This window comes from Lipotes vexillifer, unplaced genomic scaffold (genome assembly GCF_000442215.2).
Source record: "Lipotes vexillifer unplaced genomic scaffold, Lipotes_vexillifer_v1.1 scaffold569, whole genome shotgun sequence".
NCBI classification, from domain to species: Eukaryota; Metazoa; Chordata; class Mammalia; order Artiodactyla; family Lipotidae; genus Lipotes; species Lipotes vexillifer.
The window spans coordinates 1,295,918-1,315,621 of NW_006795376.1; the positions used below are offsets into that span (position 1 = coordinate 1,295,918).

Genomic DNA, 19,704 nt, shown 5'->3' on the forward strand with positions numbered 1-19,704 from the left:
TCCTCTTTTATGGTAATTATTTAACTCAATACATTCTTTTTTTAATTTTTAAATAAATTTAAAATTTTTTATTTATTTTATTTTTGGCTGCCTTGGGTCTTTGTTGCTGCGCACAGGCTTTTCTCTAGTTGCGGTGAGTGGGGGCTACTCTTCGTTGAGGTTCGCGGGCTTCTCATTGGGTGGCTTCTCTTGTTGCAGAGCACGGGCTCTAGGTTCATGGGCTTCAGTAGTTGTGGCACTCGGGCTCAGTAATTGTGGCTCACGGGCTCTAGAGTGCAGGCTCAGTAGTTGTGACGCATGGGCTTAGTTGCTTTGCAGCATATGGGATCTTCCCTGACCAGGGCTCGAACCCGTGTCCCCTGCATTGGCAGGCGGATTCTTAACCACTGCACCACCAGGGAAGTCCCTCAGTACATTCTTTATGGTTCCTTGTTTTAGCGGGTAGAATGAAATGTGCCTTCCAATATTAAGCTTCTAAGTCCTGTAGCAGTTATCTGTATTGTTATAGTATGTTCTTTGATGAATTGCTATGATAATATTAGTAAGGGGAAAAGAACATGTATAATATATTTGAACTTTTTTCTGCTGAAAAGTTATAGGAGACATTTGTAGTTTCTCTTTACACTGAAAAATATACCTTTTGCAAATACTTGTAGTGTAGAAAGGGGATTATTACTTATTTAGTACTTATCTGATATTTCAGTCCCTGATATATAGTAAGGGCGCAAGAAAATTCTGATATTGCTATTTAGCTACAGTATTTGACAGATTTTATACGTATCTTATTTTTGAGGTGGTCTGCAGAATAATGTGTGCCATTTGTCAGCAATGTATAGATGGTTTTCTTTGTTCTTTCTGAGGACATACCGTTGAGGAAAGACTTGGAGAACTCATCCTTAACTGAGATAGGAAAGTGGTTGAAATGTGAAATGGAAGTTATGCATGAGGGTATGAGTGAAAGGAAGAAAAGAATCAAGAGAATACCTGTTTATTTACCTAAGTGTCAGGATAAAATCATAGCAGGAGGAAGCAAAGAAGCCATGTGGTTTTGAACTGTAGGCTTGTAATCAGAAATCATTTGAGGGCTTCCCTGGTGGCGCAGTGGTTGAGAGTCCGCCTGCCGATGCAGGGGACACGGGTTCGTGCCCCGGTCTGGGAAGATTCCACATGCCGCGGAGCAGCTGGGCCCGTGAGCCATGGCTGCTGAGCCTGCAGTCCGGAGCCTGTGCTCCACAAAGGGAGAGGCCACAACAGTGAGAGGCCCGCGTGCCGCAAAAGAAAAAAAAAAAAAAAATCAGTTGAGTTGTATAAGCAAAGCAAAAAGCATTAAAGGTTTTGGATAAGAAAGTAATATAGTAAAAGTGAGATTAGATATTTGCCCCAGTGCAACTAAGTATCTCAGAGGGGTTGGTAAGATTGCATTTCACTTCAGACCTGAGTTTAGTAGGAAATTGGCGGTGGAGTTGGAAATTGGCGGTGGAGTTGGTCACAGAGTGATAGCTAGAGTCGTTTAGGAATGCAAACATGCTTCATGAATCCAGTAATGGATGAGTTACCCACTTTGTTGGACTATGCTAAGTATTTAAATTGTTTTTGTAACAGGAAAATACTAGAGATTAGTATGTCCACATAGCTTGTAAACAGGTGAAACATGCTTTGTGTTGACAGCAGTATTTGAAAGGGAAGTAAGTCATGTTGGAATGATTGGGCTTTGATGTATGCCCTTATCTTCTTTGCCACTGACTTTTTTGCTTGACCTTTTCTACTTGCCACAGTGTACTGCAGCAAAGATGCATGGATGGATCATGCGTAATTCAAACTACATTGGACAGTGCAAACTATGTTTATTATTAGAAAATGTTTCATTTTTAAAGGAATGGTAAAAATGATCTTTCCTAGTAAGAAAGATTTAATTCAAATGAAGACTAACAGAATGAATTCGGTAAATCAGGAAGATGTGGGCACCATGGGAGAGCAATTCACTTCAGCACTAAGTGGCAAAATACAGTGCCAGATCTTTCGGTGGGTTCCAGTATGACTAAGTCATGGTCTCTGCCCACAAGGAGTTTAATGGAGGGAGGAGGTGTCAGGAGTGTGCAGTGTGGTTAACCTAATTACACAGGTAACTCAAGTAACTCAAATGGTAGAAGCTGGAGTACTAGTACAAAGAAAGAAAAAGTCATTTGCATATGGAGTAGAAAGGATAGCAAATGTTACAGGAAGGAGGAGCCTGTTATGATGGGTTGTGAAGAAAGGGTATAATTTTAATAGGCAGACATAGGTTAGAGAGTGATCTGGTGAGAGAGAAAAGCAAAAATATGGAGATAGGTGAGCCCAGTCTCTAGATTGACCAAAGTAAGACTAGAAAGGCAGTTTAGGATGATTTTACAGAGAGTCTTGAGTGCTAGACTTATGAGTTTGTTCTTTAAATATAATATACATTATTCAGAGCTACATTTTAGGTTTGTTAATCTGGTAGTCTGTATAGGAGTAGAAGGAGACTGCAGCAAAGTTGATTCAAAAATATTTCATTCATTCATGTATCCAACCAACAAATGTATATAGGTACTGTAAATCAGGAGTTGTTCTAAGTGGTGGGAATATAAGAGATCTTCCCTGTTCTTTGGAAGCTCATTCTTTTGGGACATGTTGACAATAAATAACAGTAGGGTACTCAGAGGAAGGATTGCACTTTGAGCTGAGGTCTGAATGACTGAGGAAGTAGCCAAGTAAAGATCTGAGGGGCAAATTGGATACATCAAGTGCAAAGTCCTTGAAGTGGGAGCAGTCTTGACTTATTGAAGGAAAGGAGGGAGAGGTGTTTCAGAGTTCTTGTATTAGTTATACTGTGGGTGTGTGTAAGGACTGGACCTGACACTCCAGGGAAGGATGAAATAATGCATTTTCTTTTAATTAATTTCCCTTGGTTATTCTTCAGTTGTCTCAGTACTTTGAGTCACTTGCTAGATAACAAGATCTTATATAAAGCCATTGTATAATGATTCATTAATGACCTGAATTAATGACCTGAGAATAATTTGGCGGGGGGGGGGCTTCCAGAGTCTCAGCTGAAACACTCTAGGACCATTATATAAGTAGGATAGGTTAATATATAATAATACCTGTATATATGATTATCTTTCATGAAACTTGGTCTCACTTTTTCCACCCTGCTTGCTAGAGGACCTGAAGGAACATTATTGTAGTTTTTGCCATTTATTTTATGCCATTTTTCTAGTAACTATAGAATACCCTCTGAGACAGAATATGTAGATATGTGGTCTAGGTGTTTTAGTTGATCTGCATATTTTCAAAAATCATCTGAATCCACATTAGCATTTAAAAATGAGAACAATATCATAGAATATTCCAGATTTCCAGCTTTACAAAAATCTTAAGATGGCATCATTTGACAGATGTTCTTCTATAGCAGCAGTTAACTAGAGCTGAATAACAGCTGCTCTTGTCACACCTGCTCACCTTAGCTCACTACATCCCCCATCTGGCCAGTTTCACTGATTTATGGTATATTTGCTTGCGTCTGTAGACATTGTGTTTTCAGTGGCTGCCCTAGAGCAGGGAGTATGTAGCATTGACATCAAAGCAAGAGGTCCTCCTATCACTACCATATAGAGAGTGTGCTCCATAATAGTATTTCTCAGAGTTTGGTCTGCAGAGCCCTGGTCTGATATTTTCATAATAATACTAATGTGTTATTCCTCCCTGCTCCCCCGCTTTTTTTTTTTATCCTGTGTTGACCTTTGCATTGGTAATGCAAAAGAAGTGGTGGGTAAAACTGACTCCTTAGCACAAATCAATGCAGTGTCACCAAACTGTAATAGTATTGTATTCTTTACTGCCATACAAGAAAGAAACCAATTTCACTTAAGAATGTTCCATGTAGGAAAAAAAAACCTAATTTTATTAAATCTTCACCCTTGAGCATATATCTTTTTAGTATTTTGTGTGATGCAGTGGGAAGTATGCATAAAGTACATTTGCTGCATACTGAAGAATGATGGTTGTCTTGAGGAAAAGTACTTATTTTATTGTTTGAGTTGTGAGCTGTACTGACTTTTTTTTTTTATGGAGCACCATTTTTCTTGAAGGAACAGCTTACTTGGGTATTGGGCAAAGATTTTCTTGAAAATGAAGCAAGTATGACTGTCATTTAAGGGAAAACAACTAATGCTATTTGTTACCAATGATATAAAATTTGAGCTTTCTGGCAAAAATCAGAATTTTGGAAAACTTAGCTGCAACCATGTGTTTGACTGCTTCCCAGTATTTAATGACTTTTCTGATGAGACCAGTGGTGATATTAACAAATGTAATTTTAAAAAATATTTTGTAAATAAAATGTGTCAACATTTGGAAGATCTGCATGACTATGAACCAGTAGTTTACATATGACCAAAGCAGGATGCAGTGCACCAGATACACCAATGGATTTTTAATGTAAGAGTATGCAAAAGAGTTTATTAATATGGCTTTGGATTCTATATTGCAGCTAACCTTTAAGCAACTACCACTTGTAGAGTTTTGGTGTGGTATCAAAAAATGATAACAGATTTATCTGAAAAGGCTATTTAAATTGCCCTCTGTTGGGACTTCCCTGGTGGCACAGTGGTTAAGAATCCACCTGCCAGGGCTTCCCTGGTGGCGCAGTGGTTGAGAGTCCGCCTGCCGATGCAAGGGACACAGGTTCGTGCCCCGGTCCGGGAAGATCCCACATGCCACGGAGTGGCTAGGCCCGTGAGCCATGGCCACTGAGCCTGCGCGTCCGGAGCCTGTGCTCCGCAATGGGAGAGGCCACAACAGTGAGAGGCCCACATACCACAAAAAAAAAAAAATCCACCTGCCAATGCAGAGGACACGGGTTCAATCCCTGGTCTGGGAAGATTCCACATGCCGTGGAGCAATTAAGCCTGTGTGCCACAACTACTGCCTGAGCACCTAGAGCCCATGCTCCACAACGAGAAGCCACCGCCACAAGAAGCCCACACAGCACAACGAAGAGTAACCTGTTGCCACAACTAGAGAAAGCCTGCACACGGCAACGAAGACCCAAGGCAGCCAAAAATAAATAAATTAATTAATTAATTAAAATTAAAAAAACTGTCCTTTGTCTTCCAACACATACCTGTGTGAAGTGAGTGTCTTTAAACAAAGCAACATATTGCAGTGAATAAAATACAGAAGCAGATATTAATCTTCTCATAAGCTGGACATTAAGGAAATTTGTATATATATAAAACAATGTACTCTCAATTTTTTATTTTGGAAAAAGTCATTTTCATAAAATTTTATGTTATGTGTGATAGGATTATTCTTGTGTTTAAATGAATTCATAGGTGCGTGTCTTTTTAATTTCCCAATTTAAATTCTAATATGGTAAATATCAATAAATATAAGCCACAAAAACAAATGCTTTGAGGGAGTCCTCTTTAATTTTTTTAAGCATGTATAAGGAGGGATCCTGATACCAAAAAGTTTTAATATCACTGCTCTGGGCTCTTAAACAACATTGATTCCCAAAGTGTGTTATACAGAGCATCTGATCTATGGACCACTAGTTCTAAAGCATTTTAATAGATACTAAACCAAATAGAGGTTTGTTTCTAGGCTGTAGGATTTTTTAGTGCCTCTTATGAACTAAAAATGCATTGTAACGTCGCCAAGGGAGCTATAATATATGTTTATTCAACTACAGAGCATTTAACTTGACTGGTGTTCTTTGGAATACATTTTGGAACTACTGCCCCATAAACATGCCATGTTGAGAGTTCTGTTTAGCTATGCCTTGGAGGCACCTGGGAAGAGAGGCTTCAGACTCAGACTAATCTGGCTTTGGACGCTGACTGCCACCTACTAACCTCAGTTTCCTTTCCTATGAACTGGGGATAATGGTAGCCAACATTAGAGGAGTGTTCTGAGCGTTAAGTGGGACAACAAGTAAACAGTCTTCCTAATAATAGGTATTCAGTGTAATTGTTCCCTGTTTTCCTCTAATTTCTCTAATAAACCTGAGTCTCCATTACAAGTTATTCCCATGTCGGTAAAGCTGATGAGTCACAGAGAGGTGTGGGGACAAGTCTAACAAGTTAATGGAACAGTAAAAGTTAGACTGACTTGTGAGCCAGCGTTGTGCATGTAGGTAGACCAAACTGCCTGGCCTTTTAAGCCAGCAAAAACAGTCATCTTGTCCATTGACCCAGTCCAACTTAAATTAAAGAATGTTTATAAAAATGAAAGCAATGGAGTCACCTTCTCAATTTTAACTTGATAGTGACTATAAAGGGAGGATCTTACTTTCTATTATATTTTATTCAACATTCATAAAATTTCATTTTGGAGAGAATTTTGACAGTATTCTCTGATTATGTATTGATTCTCAGTATTATGTATAGTTTCAATATATTCCTCATTCCATTTTTTTGCATTTTTCTACTTTATAATTCCGCTCGTAGATTCAAGCTGAAATTCTCAAATAACTTCCATATACCTTTCTTGTTGTTAGAATTCCCTGTACCTCATGTTCTGAGCATAGGATTAAAGAGCCTTCCTAATGCATTTAAACTACTCTTTCATTGTCACTTTGTACCAGGCACTCAACTTTTAGGACTTACTGAGGGTACTTACTCTGAGGCAGCTGACATTATTCTAGGAAAAGGACAGTGGACAGCATGTCTTGGTAGAAGATTAAAAGCATGACTTTGAATTATAGCTCTGCCCTTTTTTGAGCCCTCTGGCCTTAGTTACTTGGCCAGTCTAATTCTCTTTCTTCTCCTGTAAAATGATAAAAATAGCAATTCTACTCCATTATTTTTAAGATTAGATGGGAACACCTTGAGTATTTATTTAGCACTGTGCTTAGCATTGTGTGCACTCAGTAAATGTTAGCCCTCTCCCCAACATGTCCATATTTTGTGTATCAGAACTAAAAAATGATGCTTGTGTACATTTTGCTCATTGGAGAGCTCTTCAAGTTATTATTAAAGAACTATTTATTCTTGTTTTCTACAGTATTAAGCCATGGCATACAAGGTAGAAAGGCAACGACTAGAAAGACTGCTGATAGAGCAAAAATGCTACCTTGGCAAAAAGGAAAAAGTCACAAATCATTAAGAATAGAACAAAACAAAAACTCTTAATAGTGTTATTCCATTAGGTGAAAGAAAGAAAAACCCACTTTTTCTTAAGCACCCCGAATACATATGTTATCTTCCAGCAGTTGTATAATTTTATGCTTTACATTTAGATCTGTGATCCATTTTGAGTTAATTTTTGTAAAGGGACTAGGTGTACTTTTTTGGGCATTTATTCTGCTTTGTGTTCTCTTAGCTTACTGGATCAGTGGTTCAGTTTCTGGCATTAATTTGGGGGAAACTTTTAGTTATTATTGTTTCAAGTAAATCTTTTTATTCTCCTTCTTGTCTTCTTATTACATGTATGTCATACCTTTTGTAGTTGTCCCACAGTTTTCAAATATTCTGTTCTGTTTTTTCCTCTTTTAGTTTTAGAGGTCTTACTGAGATCTTCAAGCTCGAACATTATTTCCTCAGCCATGTCCAGTCTACTAATAAGCCCATCAAAGGCATTCTTTGTTTTATAGTGTTTTAGATATCTAGCTTTTTTTGGGAGGGGGGGTTTCTTAGGATTTCCATTTCTCTGCTTATATTGCCTATTCTGTTCTTGTATGGTGTCTACTTTATCCATTAGAACCCTTCACATATTAATCATAGTTTTAAATTCCTGGCCTCATAATTCCAACATCACTGCCCCTTAGTGGCAGAACAGCAACTTCCTCCTGTGCTGATTATTCATAGCAAAAATGACTGTATTTTTTCCTTGTGCAAGTAAACAAATGGTTATTGTTATTGTGATATGTTGCTGAACCATTGATAGGTGCTTTTTTGCAATTCTAGTAAATACTTCTGATTTAGTACCACAGCGTCTCTGGTACCTTAATCTTCCTTTGAGTGTTTTGGGAAAAAGAAAATAGACAAAATATGTTCCCTTTGTACAAGAAGTTGAATTTTTTGAGAAGCTGAGACAAGGATACTTAGTGCTTGTTTTAAGATTACTTTATGATGTCTGTATAGTAGATGTTACTCCAGCTTTGGGGATTATAATTTAATCTTGTAATTTAAAATTCTCTTTTCTATTCTGATACTTGTAGTAGCCAGTCGAGAAATACTTGTTGAGTGACTAGAATGATCCTTGAAAGCCTTCATGCTTTAAAAAAAAAAAAAAGGCAAACAAAAATTGTTGTTTTAAAGAAAAGTAGTATAACCACATTAAATATAATCTGGAAAATAAGAGGGAAAAAAACCATGCTGTTAATCTCACCTAACAAATTTGTTGGTAGAATTTTTATATATCTGTTTGTTTTAAAAGTTCTGTTTATGTAGTTAAAATTATGCCTCCTGCCTTTTCCCACTTAGTATGTCATTTTATGACTTACTTTAAATGGCTGCTTAATAATCTATTAGTTGCAGAAACTTTTGGCCCTATTGTATGCACAGTGTTTATGAAGAAGAGTAGATGGTACATTTGTTTCTAAAAGATATGATTCTTAATAAAATATATTTGTTTATCACATGAATTTTAATACGTAGGAGAATGATAACCCTCTTATTGTAAGGTCAGTGCCTTTTTATTTTCAAACATTTAAACCTGAAACTTGAGGAAGTTGGTTGTCAGTTGAGAGTAATATACCATATGTCAGCTATGTATTTTGGAGAAGTGATAAACAGAAGTTAGATAGCTGCTTATGTGGAGAATTATTGTCATAATTCTTAATGTTAACATTGTGTTCTTTTATAGATTATGGAGCTTTGTGGTGCAACTAGGCTTGGTTATTTTGGAAGAAGTCAGTTCTATATTGCTTTGAAACTTGTAGCTGTTGCCCAGTCTGGCTTCCCTTTAAGAGTGGAAAGTATAAATACAGGTAAATATGGAATATATTAGTAACTGAAATGAAAATGAACTTCTAATCACAAATGAAGTAAAGTCAGAACTGTTGAGTCTTTCTGATGTTTCAGTGGCATTTGTGACATTGAGTTAGTGTCATGTCTTTTACTACCATGCTCTTTTCATTTGTTAATATTAGAAAAATATGTCTGTCTTAACTCTTCTATGGCATATATGTACTTCATACATATTTGATGGTAATATAAAAACTTAAAATGGTGATTTTTAAAAATTAATTTACTAAAAATTGCTTAGAATTTAGGTGAATAATTTTATCAAGGTAAATGATGAATTATAGTGCCCATCTTCATATATGCTTTCCTTATATTCTTTTCTACTAACTAAGTATAAAACAACATTATATTTTGTGTTTTCCTGTTTGGAAAAGCCATGAAAGCTCCATTTGAAATTAGAAAGTATTAGTTAACCAAAACTTTGATTGACAGACGCAATATTAAAAATATTGGCAGACTAAAACCCAAATACAAGCACCTAACCACCTTACAAATGTCACCTAGGATAATTTACTTTTCTGTTATTTGGAGGCTCATTGATGCCTAGATGGAAATTCTATAAAGGTAGGCACTTAAATGCAGAGTTCTTTGGTTTTCATAGGAAAGGCGGGCAAGAGAAAACTTGAGGTTTTCTCTGATGTTGAATTTTTATAACGTAGTTTTAAGTACCAGCTCAGTTTATTAGTCATGCAGAGGTTTTCATTGTGGAGCTCTGGTTTGCCACATATCATTGTTCTAGAGTTGAGAGTTTACATTCTTTCCAGGTAATTTTGAATTCCTTTACATAAATGCTGAATAAACAGTGTTTTCCCTTCTTAATGTGGAGATTCTAAAGAGAAATTCTGGTAATCATGGTGGAGGGAAGTACACTTTGCTCTAAAAATGGTTCTGGTGCTGTATGGTTCTAGTCTAAAAGTGTGCAGAGAAATTCTCAGTCTTTTATCCTCTTCTCTATTTAAAATTGAATGTAGAATATTTGCCTGTAGGAGTGTCATAAGCTAGACTGAAGTGGGTGGGTATAACTAATGCCTTGTTCTGTGTCCTTGGTAGGTGAACAGTAAGATGTTTTCAGGAATTTCTGCAATGAAAATGTCTAGATTAATCTAGTGTCAAACTTAGTGACATATTCTTATTTTGCTTAAAGCTCTAACATCTTCCTTTAGGGAACCAGTGTGAGTAGAAACAGCCTAGGCTTCGGGGTCCGACTCACCTGGGTGCAAATCCTGTCAGTGACCTTGGTATCTTGGAGTCTCAGTTTCTTTCTCTGTGAAATGGGGTTGATATGGTTATGAGACGAGATAGATATAAAGTACAAGCATAGGGCCAGACATGCAATGAACATTTAATACAGCTTAACTCCTTAAGGACAGTTTGGTGTTACTTCTTTCTAGGTTAGAGTTTCCCTAAACAATCTAAGGGAGATGATCTGAATTTTGTAGAGATAAACATTTTGTGTCTGTTGTGTCTGTATCAGTTTTTGCAAAATTTCTTTCTAATGTCAAATTCATCTCTTATTTCAGTTTTTCATGTGTGTACCCTTTTTTATTTTGAAGTAATAATTATTTTTGTGGTTAACAGTAAAGGACCTTCCTCTGCCAAGATTTGTTGCTTCAAAGAATGAACAGGAATCTCGTCATGCAGCCTCATATTCTTCAGATTCTGAAAATCAAGGGTCTTATTCTGGTGTAATTCCCCCACCACCGGGCAGGGGGCAAGTGAAAAAGGGATCCACAAGCCATGATACTGTCCAGCCTCGTACATCTGCAGATCAGCAGGTAAGCAAGTGCATGTAAATGCTATCAGTTGATGTCCTGTGCTAATGCTTACACTGAAACATTTATTGAGTGCCTTAGTAATGAAAATGTTACCTTAAAATTTAAATTTTAAAGTAATGATGTTCTTTCTAGGAACCTGTATCCCCAGTAGTTTCGCCACAGCAGTCTCCACCAACTTCTCCACACACATGGAGGAAGCACAGCCGCCATCCCAGTGGAGGAAACAGTGAGAGGCCTCTTGCAGGACCTGGGCCATTTTGGTCTCCCTTTGGTGAAGCACAATCAGGTATTTAGAAATTGTTTTAAAGTAACATTTATTAAGGGTTATAAATTGAAGAAAACTTGATATTGTTCCTTTAAGAGTTGCCTGCAAGTCAATTTTTAATTATATGTTAAGTGCCTTATAGAGAAGCAAAAGCCAACTGTGAAAGTTTCTAAGTAGATATATCACTTTGAAGAGTGGTAATTGCATTTATATCTATGATGCTTAGACAAAAGTTTACCAGGATCAGATTCTCTGAAGGGTAAAATGAATAAATAAATACTCCTAGGGATATATTCCTAAGTATAGATTATATTAGTGAAGGGAAGTACACTTTGTTGTAAAAATGATTCTGCTGCTATATTGCTTATTACAGCAATAAATTGGTTATACCAAATGAGGTATAATTTTATATTGACAGAAAAGATTCCATTTTGGAAATTGTTAACATTTCTTCTAAGTTAGCATTTGAAAACTTTTATATGTGTGTGGTGATTTGTTATCATTAAAAACCTTGTAACTTTATTTTTTTTCTCCAAAAATGAGTCAGCATGTTTACCCATTCTGCTTTTAGGTTCTTCTGCTGGTGATGCAGTATGGTCAGGGCATTCTCCACCTCCACCTCAAGAAAATTGGGTCAGTTTTGCAGATACTCCACCAACCAGTACTCTTTTAACCATGCATCCTGCTTCTGTCCAGGTGTGACATTTTATTGGTATTGCATTTTTATTTGCTTCATTCAGAGTATTGCTGCAGTCATTGTTTTCATATTTTGCTGTTGCAAATTTTATAAATGCAAGTACACTCTTTTACCAAAAAAACAGAACTCTGCGTTTTCTTCAAGTCTGTTTTCATTGGAATGTTTCACTGAAAGTTTTGGCTGATTTTCTTGCTAATTTCATGAAGTTTTCTGCATCTAGGAATATATTTGCTTGGCTTTCTTAGCATATTTTACATAACTTTCTGTTGCTTACATATTGCTGTCATTCTACACATTTACCTAATCATTGTGCAAAAACGTTTAATAACCTATATAACAAATATGTGGTTTGCTGATGAGTTTGTGAAGACTTATTTTTTAAACATCCACAAAAAGTAAGTTTTACTTTCAAAGATAAGTAACCTAGCGATCTTGGTCCATGTAATCATATAGATAGATGCTGTACTGAAGAAAAAATGTTTCATTACAGGACCAGACAACAGTACGGACTGTAGCATCAGCTACAACTGCCAATGAAATTCGTAGGCAATCCAGTAGTTATGACGATCCCTGGAAAATAACAGATGAACAAAGACAGTATTATGTAAATCAATTTAAAACCATTCAGCCTGATCTAAACGGATTTATTCCAGGTGAGTTGTTAAAAACAGAAGTTCTTCTAGTTGGGATAGGACAGTCTCAATTTCATAATCTCAAAAACATGGTTTTATTGGTCAGAGATTATAAAGGATAAATTAATTCTCAAATTGCCTAAAAACTTTATAATCGCTGGAAACCAAAAACATGGCATGTATACATGTTACGGTTACCTTTTTCTCAGTGACAAAAGTCTTAAGACTCTTACCTCACATTTTATTCTTGGAGCTGTAAGTTCAGAATAACATTAAACAACGCTGTTTTAATATTTCAGGATCTGCAGCTAAAGAGTTTTTTACAAAATCAAAACTTCCTATTCTTGAACTTTCTCATATTTGGTAAGTGTGGTATATCATTAGTTGGGTAATGTGGGTTGTTTCAGAGGAGATTATAGCAGGTAGATTTTTGAACTTTAAAAAATAAGCTATTAGAGTAACCTTTTCAAGAATATTCTCAAAGAACTCAGTATTGCCTTATAATAGCCAGCTTCTCTCTCACTTTAGAAAAGAAATAAGTGATAACACTGTAGTAGTTCTTTAAAATGGGCTATAAAATTCTTTAAGCTGTATCACCTGTTTCTTGTTGCAAGCATAATGTGTGGAATAAAAGCTAGTTTGCTCATACATGGTTATCACATTTGTTTTTTAACAAGTTTAGTAAGTCCTATACCAAGGCATGATCTTAAGGACATGCTTAGCTACCATTTAAATATAGACTGAGACTCAGGATAGCTGCTGTGTAGTTGAAATCAGCCATTTAAACACAAATTACAATCACAAATTATTTTTTAAAAACAATTATTGGATAAACAAATGTTATTTCTACTGTATATCAGTGTATTTCTTTACATTCTAGATTATTTTGTTATTAAGGTTTTTAGAAGCATAGGATGCTATGGTAGGAAGTAGGTAGATAATGCCTAAAACCGAAAAATCAAGAACTAGCAATATATGCATGCTATTTATGTAGTTTAAGGTAATGAATAAAAAATGGTTGCATCTGCAACCAGAAAATGAACATCAGGGTGGGGCTGCTCTTTCTTTGTATCAAGCCTTGTAATTCTATTGGATGCTTTAAAGTGCATACATGTAGAAGTTTGATAACAATAAAAACAGTTTTTAAAAATTTCAGTGACTTACTAACTAAGCCTAGCTTTAACTAAATCCTGTTACTAAAAATGCATAGGGGTTAAAGGTCATTTTTTGGTGACTTTATTTATTATTATGAGAATTTAAGGCATACAGAAAAGTTTAAAGAATTGTTCCTTGAACACCCATATGCCCGCTGCCTACAGTTAACAGTTTGCTATATTTGTTTTATTACATATCTTTCCATCTATGGAATTTTAAAAATTATAGATTGCTATTTTCTGGGAAAGGATTTCTCTCCTTTTTGAGACCTAAAGGGAGTCAAAGCAGAATATGATTATATTAATAATAAGTTTTTCTTCTAGGGAACTCTCAGACTTTGATAAAGATGGAGCCTTGACACTGGATGAGTTTTGTGCTGCTTTTCATCTGGTAGTTGCTAGAAAGAATGGCTACGACTTACCGGAAAAACTCCCTGAAAGCTTAATGCCCAAACTGATTGATTTGGAAGATTCAGCAGGTAAGATCGGGAGCTGAAGAGACCTGATTGCATGCCTTAATAAACATAACACTTGATTCTTAAAGCAAAATAAAGATAGACATTAAAACTTAGTTTAAGAGCATAAACATTTCATCAGAAGCACGTAGATTTGCCATCAAAATAGGATGTACAGGTTGAACCTGGATTAATGGCTTGGCTTATTTAGTAAACTTTAAATAAAGAGATAAAGAATACATGCCACTATTTCACCTTACACTAGTGACTTGCAGAGATCTGAAGAGCATTTCATAGTGTCTTGTTACTTTGCTGCCTTTAATTGCATTATAAATTGTCTGAAATGGGTAAAGTAGCCTGTCTTCATTATCAACATTTTTCCATTTAATGCATCTTGATTTGTTGAAGGGAATGCCTGGTTTATCCTTAGACCTCTGCAGTCGGCAAGCATTTTCCTTTAAAAAGCCCACCTCTTTTCTTCAGACTCTAAAGAAATCTGGGAAATTTGTATTTGATTGTAGATAGTGCTTTTTTGTAAATGTTTACAAGAATGCTTTTATAAGTGCTCATATTTACTGGTAGCTTTCTTTAAAAGGAAATAAGACTACAAGGGGTAAAAAATGAGTACTTTTTTCTTACATTCTGAATGAATAAGAGGAAATTAATGCTAAATTATTAATGCACCTAATTAAAACTAAATTATTGTTTCAATTTTTCTATCTAAATTCTCTTGTATTTTATGTTGGAAGGAATTTTATGCTTTTAAAGAGAGAAGACAGAACGAAATTTGGCTCTTAAAAGGGCAACGTCTGTTTAACTCAGAAATGCAAGTCATTTGACTTCACTGTGTAAATTATACGGAAAGAACCATATACATGTCATTACTATCAGGAAGAGAACAGTCTCCTTGGAGTTAAGAATCTGAGTGTGCTTCTGGTTTTGCTAATTACTCTGTGACCTTCCTTGGGCAAGTTCTAACCATTTACTCTTATTTTTTCCTTCTGTTTCTCCACCTGAAATGTGGATTTGATGCCATTCATGTTTCAAGACCTGAAATGTATCCTGACCTTTTATCAACCAATAGGTTGATTAAATAATTTACTGTTGATTTCAGTTTTTTAGAAACATTATCCTGTGAGAATCCTAGGATTTGCCTAATCATTTCAGGTAGTTATTTGGCGTCAGTTACCCTCTAACTTGAGCTGAAAGGGAAGTGTTTTTGTCAGATAATTTTGCTTCAGAGTTCTTTGGTTTACCCAATTAGGAAATAAACAAAAATCACTTCTTTATTTAGCTTTTTGCTAGTAGCCAAAAGGGAAGCAATTTTGATAGCTACAGACTTGCTGCATCATTGATTTATAAATTGGGCTCGTATGTAGAGTTTTTTTTATGACTTTAATTTTTTAAAAACTAATAGCATACTAATACAAGAAATAAGTCAAGCTTATTCTGTTGTATGTCATTTTCTAGAGACTTGTCTGATCTTGTTATCTACTGGATTCAGATAGGTGAATCTGACTTTTGCATGTAGTCAGTAGAGTCTGTTTTTTCTCTCTTTAATTTAAATAAAGTCTGGTTCTTTGTCATGTTGACCTACTGACGGAATTTTAAGGCCAGTGATGCAAGTTCTTTCCTGGGCATTTGTCTTTTTACACCTGTTAGATTTGTTTAGCAAAGAGACACTCTGTTTTTTTGCCTGCATGTATCTATACACTATTGTTCTAACTATAATTTTAAAGGTGTCAAAGACTCAGTTTTTTCCAATTCTAACATAATATTATATGGTTTTCCAGTCAAATTTATTGTAAACATTTTGACCACACAATATTAGATTAAAATCTGCTTTGCCTACTTATAAATGATAAATTTGGAGTTCTATTTTGAGGTGGGAAGAACCATTTAATCTTCTCTCTCCTACCTATCATAAGCCTGAGATTCATGACACAAAGTCCTTTGAATATAGAAATTGTCATGTGACACTGTGATTCAATCAGTATCCTTAAAAACCATTTTTAAATAGCTGTGTTTTTAGATGTTCCCAGTTAAATGAGGCACACCCAAACACTTTCTTTTGGCTGACCTGAGAACTTATAAATATTTCTTCTGTGGAGACTTTGTGCCTTACAGGCAAAGGTGGTTTCTATCTTCTCTGATCTTGCACAGCATATCCTATGTGCTGTTCATTATGGCACACATTATGCTGAATCCTGTTCTTTTTTTTCCTCTTTCTACCACTACACTCTGAGCGCCTTAAAAAAACAGGAAATGTATCATATTCATTGTAGTATCCTCAGGACCTAGCACTTTGCAGGCATGGATTAAGTAGCTTAGTAAATAATTATTGAGTAAATTATGCTAAATACGTGCCATTCCTTAACATTTCTGTCTTTGGAAATACAGTCATTTGTTTTAACTTTATGATGTTGGGACATATTAAAATATTAGCTCCACAAGTATTCTATATTTACAATTTAAGTAACTTACAGAAGAATAGATGATGAATAATGATGACTTGAGTTACAGTTGCTTGAAGTAAGAAGCTAAGCTTTCTGTAGGCATGCAAACATAGGTGGGATATATATGTATTTTTTCCAAAGTCATTTGATCAGATTTATAGGATTAAATATACCAGATAAAACAGAACAACCAAGGACCAGAGGTAGAAGTACTTGTGTAGACCTGAATTAAAATATTTAACATTGAACATCACTGAATTTGACAGCTGGAGTAAATAAAAAGGGAAACTTGACTTTCGTTGTCTTATAAAAGAAAACATACAAGAATTCATCTGTGGAAGCTTTCTGAAGCTGAATTCAAGAAAGAATGGTAATCTTCTAGGAATAGCTATCTTCTTTTTTTCTAAATTTTAAAAATTTTTATTGGAGTATAGTTGACTTACAATGTTGTGTTAGTTTCAGGTGTACAGCAAAGTGAATCCGTTATACATAGACATATATCCACTCTTTTTTAGATTCTTTTTCCATATAGGTCATTAGAGAGTATTGAGTGGACTTCCATGTGCTATTCAGTAGGTACTTATTAGTTATCTATTTTATATATAGTAATGTGTATATGTCAATCCCAATCTCCCAATTTATCCCTCCTCCCTCTTAAGAATGGTTATCTTCTATTAAAAAAAAAAAAAAAGATTAAGGTGACCTGCTAGCCTACCACAATTGTATCTTAAAGAAAAAAAAAAACACGTTGAGTTATTATACATTTTAAACTCAATCTCCACCTCTTAAACTCAATTTCCAAAGAATCATCTTTGTAGCACAGTTTCAATTTTACGTATTTTTTTTTGCGATTATTTGGTCAGTCTCTCTTAAACTAGATTAGAGGTTCCTGGGCAGATAGTAACCAGATTGGTCTTGTTCATCATGTTTAAGCACCTAGCAGGGTGCAAATTGAGTACACATAAGTAGGCGTTCGTATTTTTGAAATGACTAAGTTGGCTGAACCACTTGTTTAAAACTGTTTCCTGTCTTCACACCACACTGCTCATATGAGCACCTCAGTAGTATCTGCTTGAGATGCTCAGAGAGGTAAAGGAATTTGTTCACTATTCTGTGTCCTCCTCCATAATCACTGCTTTGTACAGTAAACTTGAGCGTGTGTTTCATTGTTGTTGATATGGTGCATAGATAGCATAGGTCCCCAACTCCTAGTGGTACTTTTAACATAAATATTTTTAAAAGCCAGACTTTTTATTTATGAGTCGTTTACCAAAAATACATACTTGGGACTAGCTTGATGTGAGTTAATCAATGTTAATAGTTTCTCTTGTGTTCACCCAGAAAATTTTAACATATAAAAGCCTGTAGAAGTAACACATATAGCTATCTGTTTTTACACAAGTGCATTCACACTGTACATCCTTGATTTTTTTCTAATAATGTACATCTCTGCACTTTGTTACATATAGAGCTGTCACATTTTTTATCATAATTAGTGAATGTTCCTTAATTCAACCAGTTTCTTATTGATGGAATTTTCGGGTAGTTTCCTGGCTTTACTTTTAAAATGGTGTTGCAAAAAAAAAGATAACATATATTTTTGTTTTGTACAGAGAACCTCGAATCTTTGTTTTGGAAAATTTACCCTCCAAGTGCCTTTAGTTGCAGAGGAAAATGAAAATAGGCACTAATATTCATCATTAACTTTACAACCTAAGGAATTAATTCTCAAGCCCCCCACCCCATATATGTATACATTCTTAACACTCGTGTCATTTCTTTTCAGATAGTGGGGTATTGGAGGTGACGAATCAGTGCAATTGTAAATATTGGCAAAGGTGCACCATTTAGTGAAACTGGACAAAATAACTAAACTCCAGTTCCTGGCAAAAACAGTGACAAACAAGGCTAGCTAATACTTGAAGGAAAAAATCTCTGCAAGAATGACACAATAGGGGCTTTAAAAGATTATGGTTTGAATATCAGTGGATTTAGTAAGAGTCCTTGGGAATATTTAATGATACCATTAATTATGTTTTGCAGAAATGAGCTTTTTTCTTTAAGATTGTGTAGTGAAAGTCAAAATGAAGTGAAGGATGTCTGTCTTGCTCTGTTAGGACGAGAACTCCGTGGAAATAAATGGGAGCCTTGTCTTCTTGCTCAATACTGTATCTTTGTTTACTATATTGACTTAATAGGCCCTCAGTAAATGTTCACTGACTGAACTCATGCTTTTATTAATGTTGCCACCAAATTTCGCCCAAAATCTTTAACATCTTTTATGGTTTGTTCTTTATACTCATTTTCTGTGTAAATCTTGAAGAAAACACCCCAGTTTAGTTGTTTTTTCTCTTTATGAAATTTTAGTCCCTATTTTAAGTGGATTAACTTTAAGTGGGCTTTTTCCATTTTTAGCTATACTTAGATAATGGAAACCTCCTGTATATCTGTGGGTAATATTCTTTGAAGTATAATAGCTGAGCCAAATAGTATTTGCTATAAAATGTTGATCAGTACTGCAAAAAAAAAAAAAAGGCAACAGATGCAATTTAATTAGTATTTGGGGTAAGTGTTTTATTGTTTTCAAACCTTGTTGGACATGTTTTTACATTCATTTTTTAAAAATCTTTGGTTTTAATTCAAAACTAATAGACTTCTACATAGTCCTTCTTAAAATCTGCTTACTGAGTAAGTTTCCATTTTGTGGAATACTGGGGAGAAGTGGAATTAATTTTGGAAATAGAACTTAGTTTTTCGATCCATGTAATATCATTCAAGGCAAACAAAGCATATCTTAAATTAAGTCTTTAATTTCTTTCTGCATATGCATTGCTTATCCCTGTCTTTTAAGTGTGAATGAAAAAGGTACTATTTATAGGGTTTTTTTTTAAACTTAAAATTTATCCACACCTGTTTTTTTTAATTTTAAATGTTTTTTTCTTGTACAAATAATATTCACATCTCAAATAAATAAAAGATATAGTTACTTTTTGCTTAGATGAAGCTGATAAATGAAATTAGAACCTTGAACCTACATGATTGAAGAATTCTTCCTAGATTTGTTTTGCTACTTCAAAAGAAAGTAAGTTTTAAACCATAAGACTTTAGGGAGTGTATATATTTCTATTAGATTGATAATAGCTGGCAGTCATTTTGAAACAATTTTTTAGTGTATTGAGTATAATACTAGGAAAATGAGAGAAATTTGGGGTGGGTAGATTATAAACCTAGAATGAAACTGAAAGAGGTGCTTTCTCTTTAAGAAAGAGGTTGTTCAGCA

The 19,704-nt window shown here is 35.0% G+C and overlaps 1 protein-coding gene across 5 annotated transcripts in view; it reads left to right on the forward strand.

Annotated features, from left to right (window-relative positions):
• The window catches only part of REPS1 (RALBP1 associated Eps domain containing 1), a 71,718-nt gene that overhangs the window by 22,533 nt on the left and 29,481 nt on the right, over positions 1-19,704 (forward strand). For all 5 annotated transcript variants that reach the window (XM_007467596.1, XM_007467593.1, XM_007467594.1 and 2 more), the window contains exons 2-8: positions 8,830-8,953; positions 10,569-10,765; positions 10,898-11,051; positions 11,602-11,726; positions 12,218-12,380; positions 12,659-12,722; positions 13,838-13,992. In XM_007467596.1, coding sequence (XP_007467658.1) covers positions 8,830-8,953; positions 10,569-10,765; positions 10,898-11,051; positions 11,602-11,726; positions 12,218-12,380; positions 12,659-12,722; positions 13,838-13,992 — 982 coding nt within the window. The remainder of the gene's footprint in view (positions 1-8,829; positions 8,954-10,568; positions 10,766-10,897; positions 11,052-11,601; positions 11,727-12,217; positions 12,381-12,658; positions 12,723-13,837; positions 13,993-19,704) is intronic.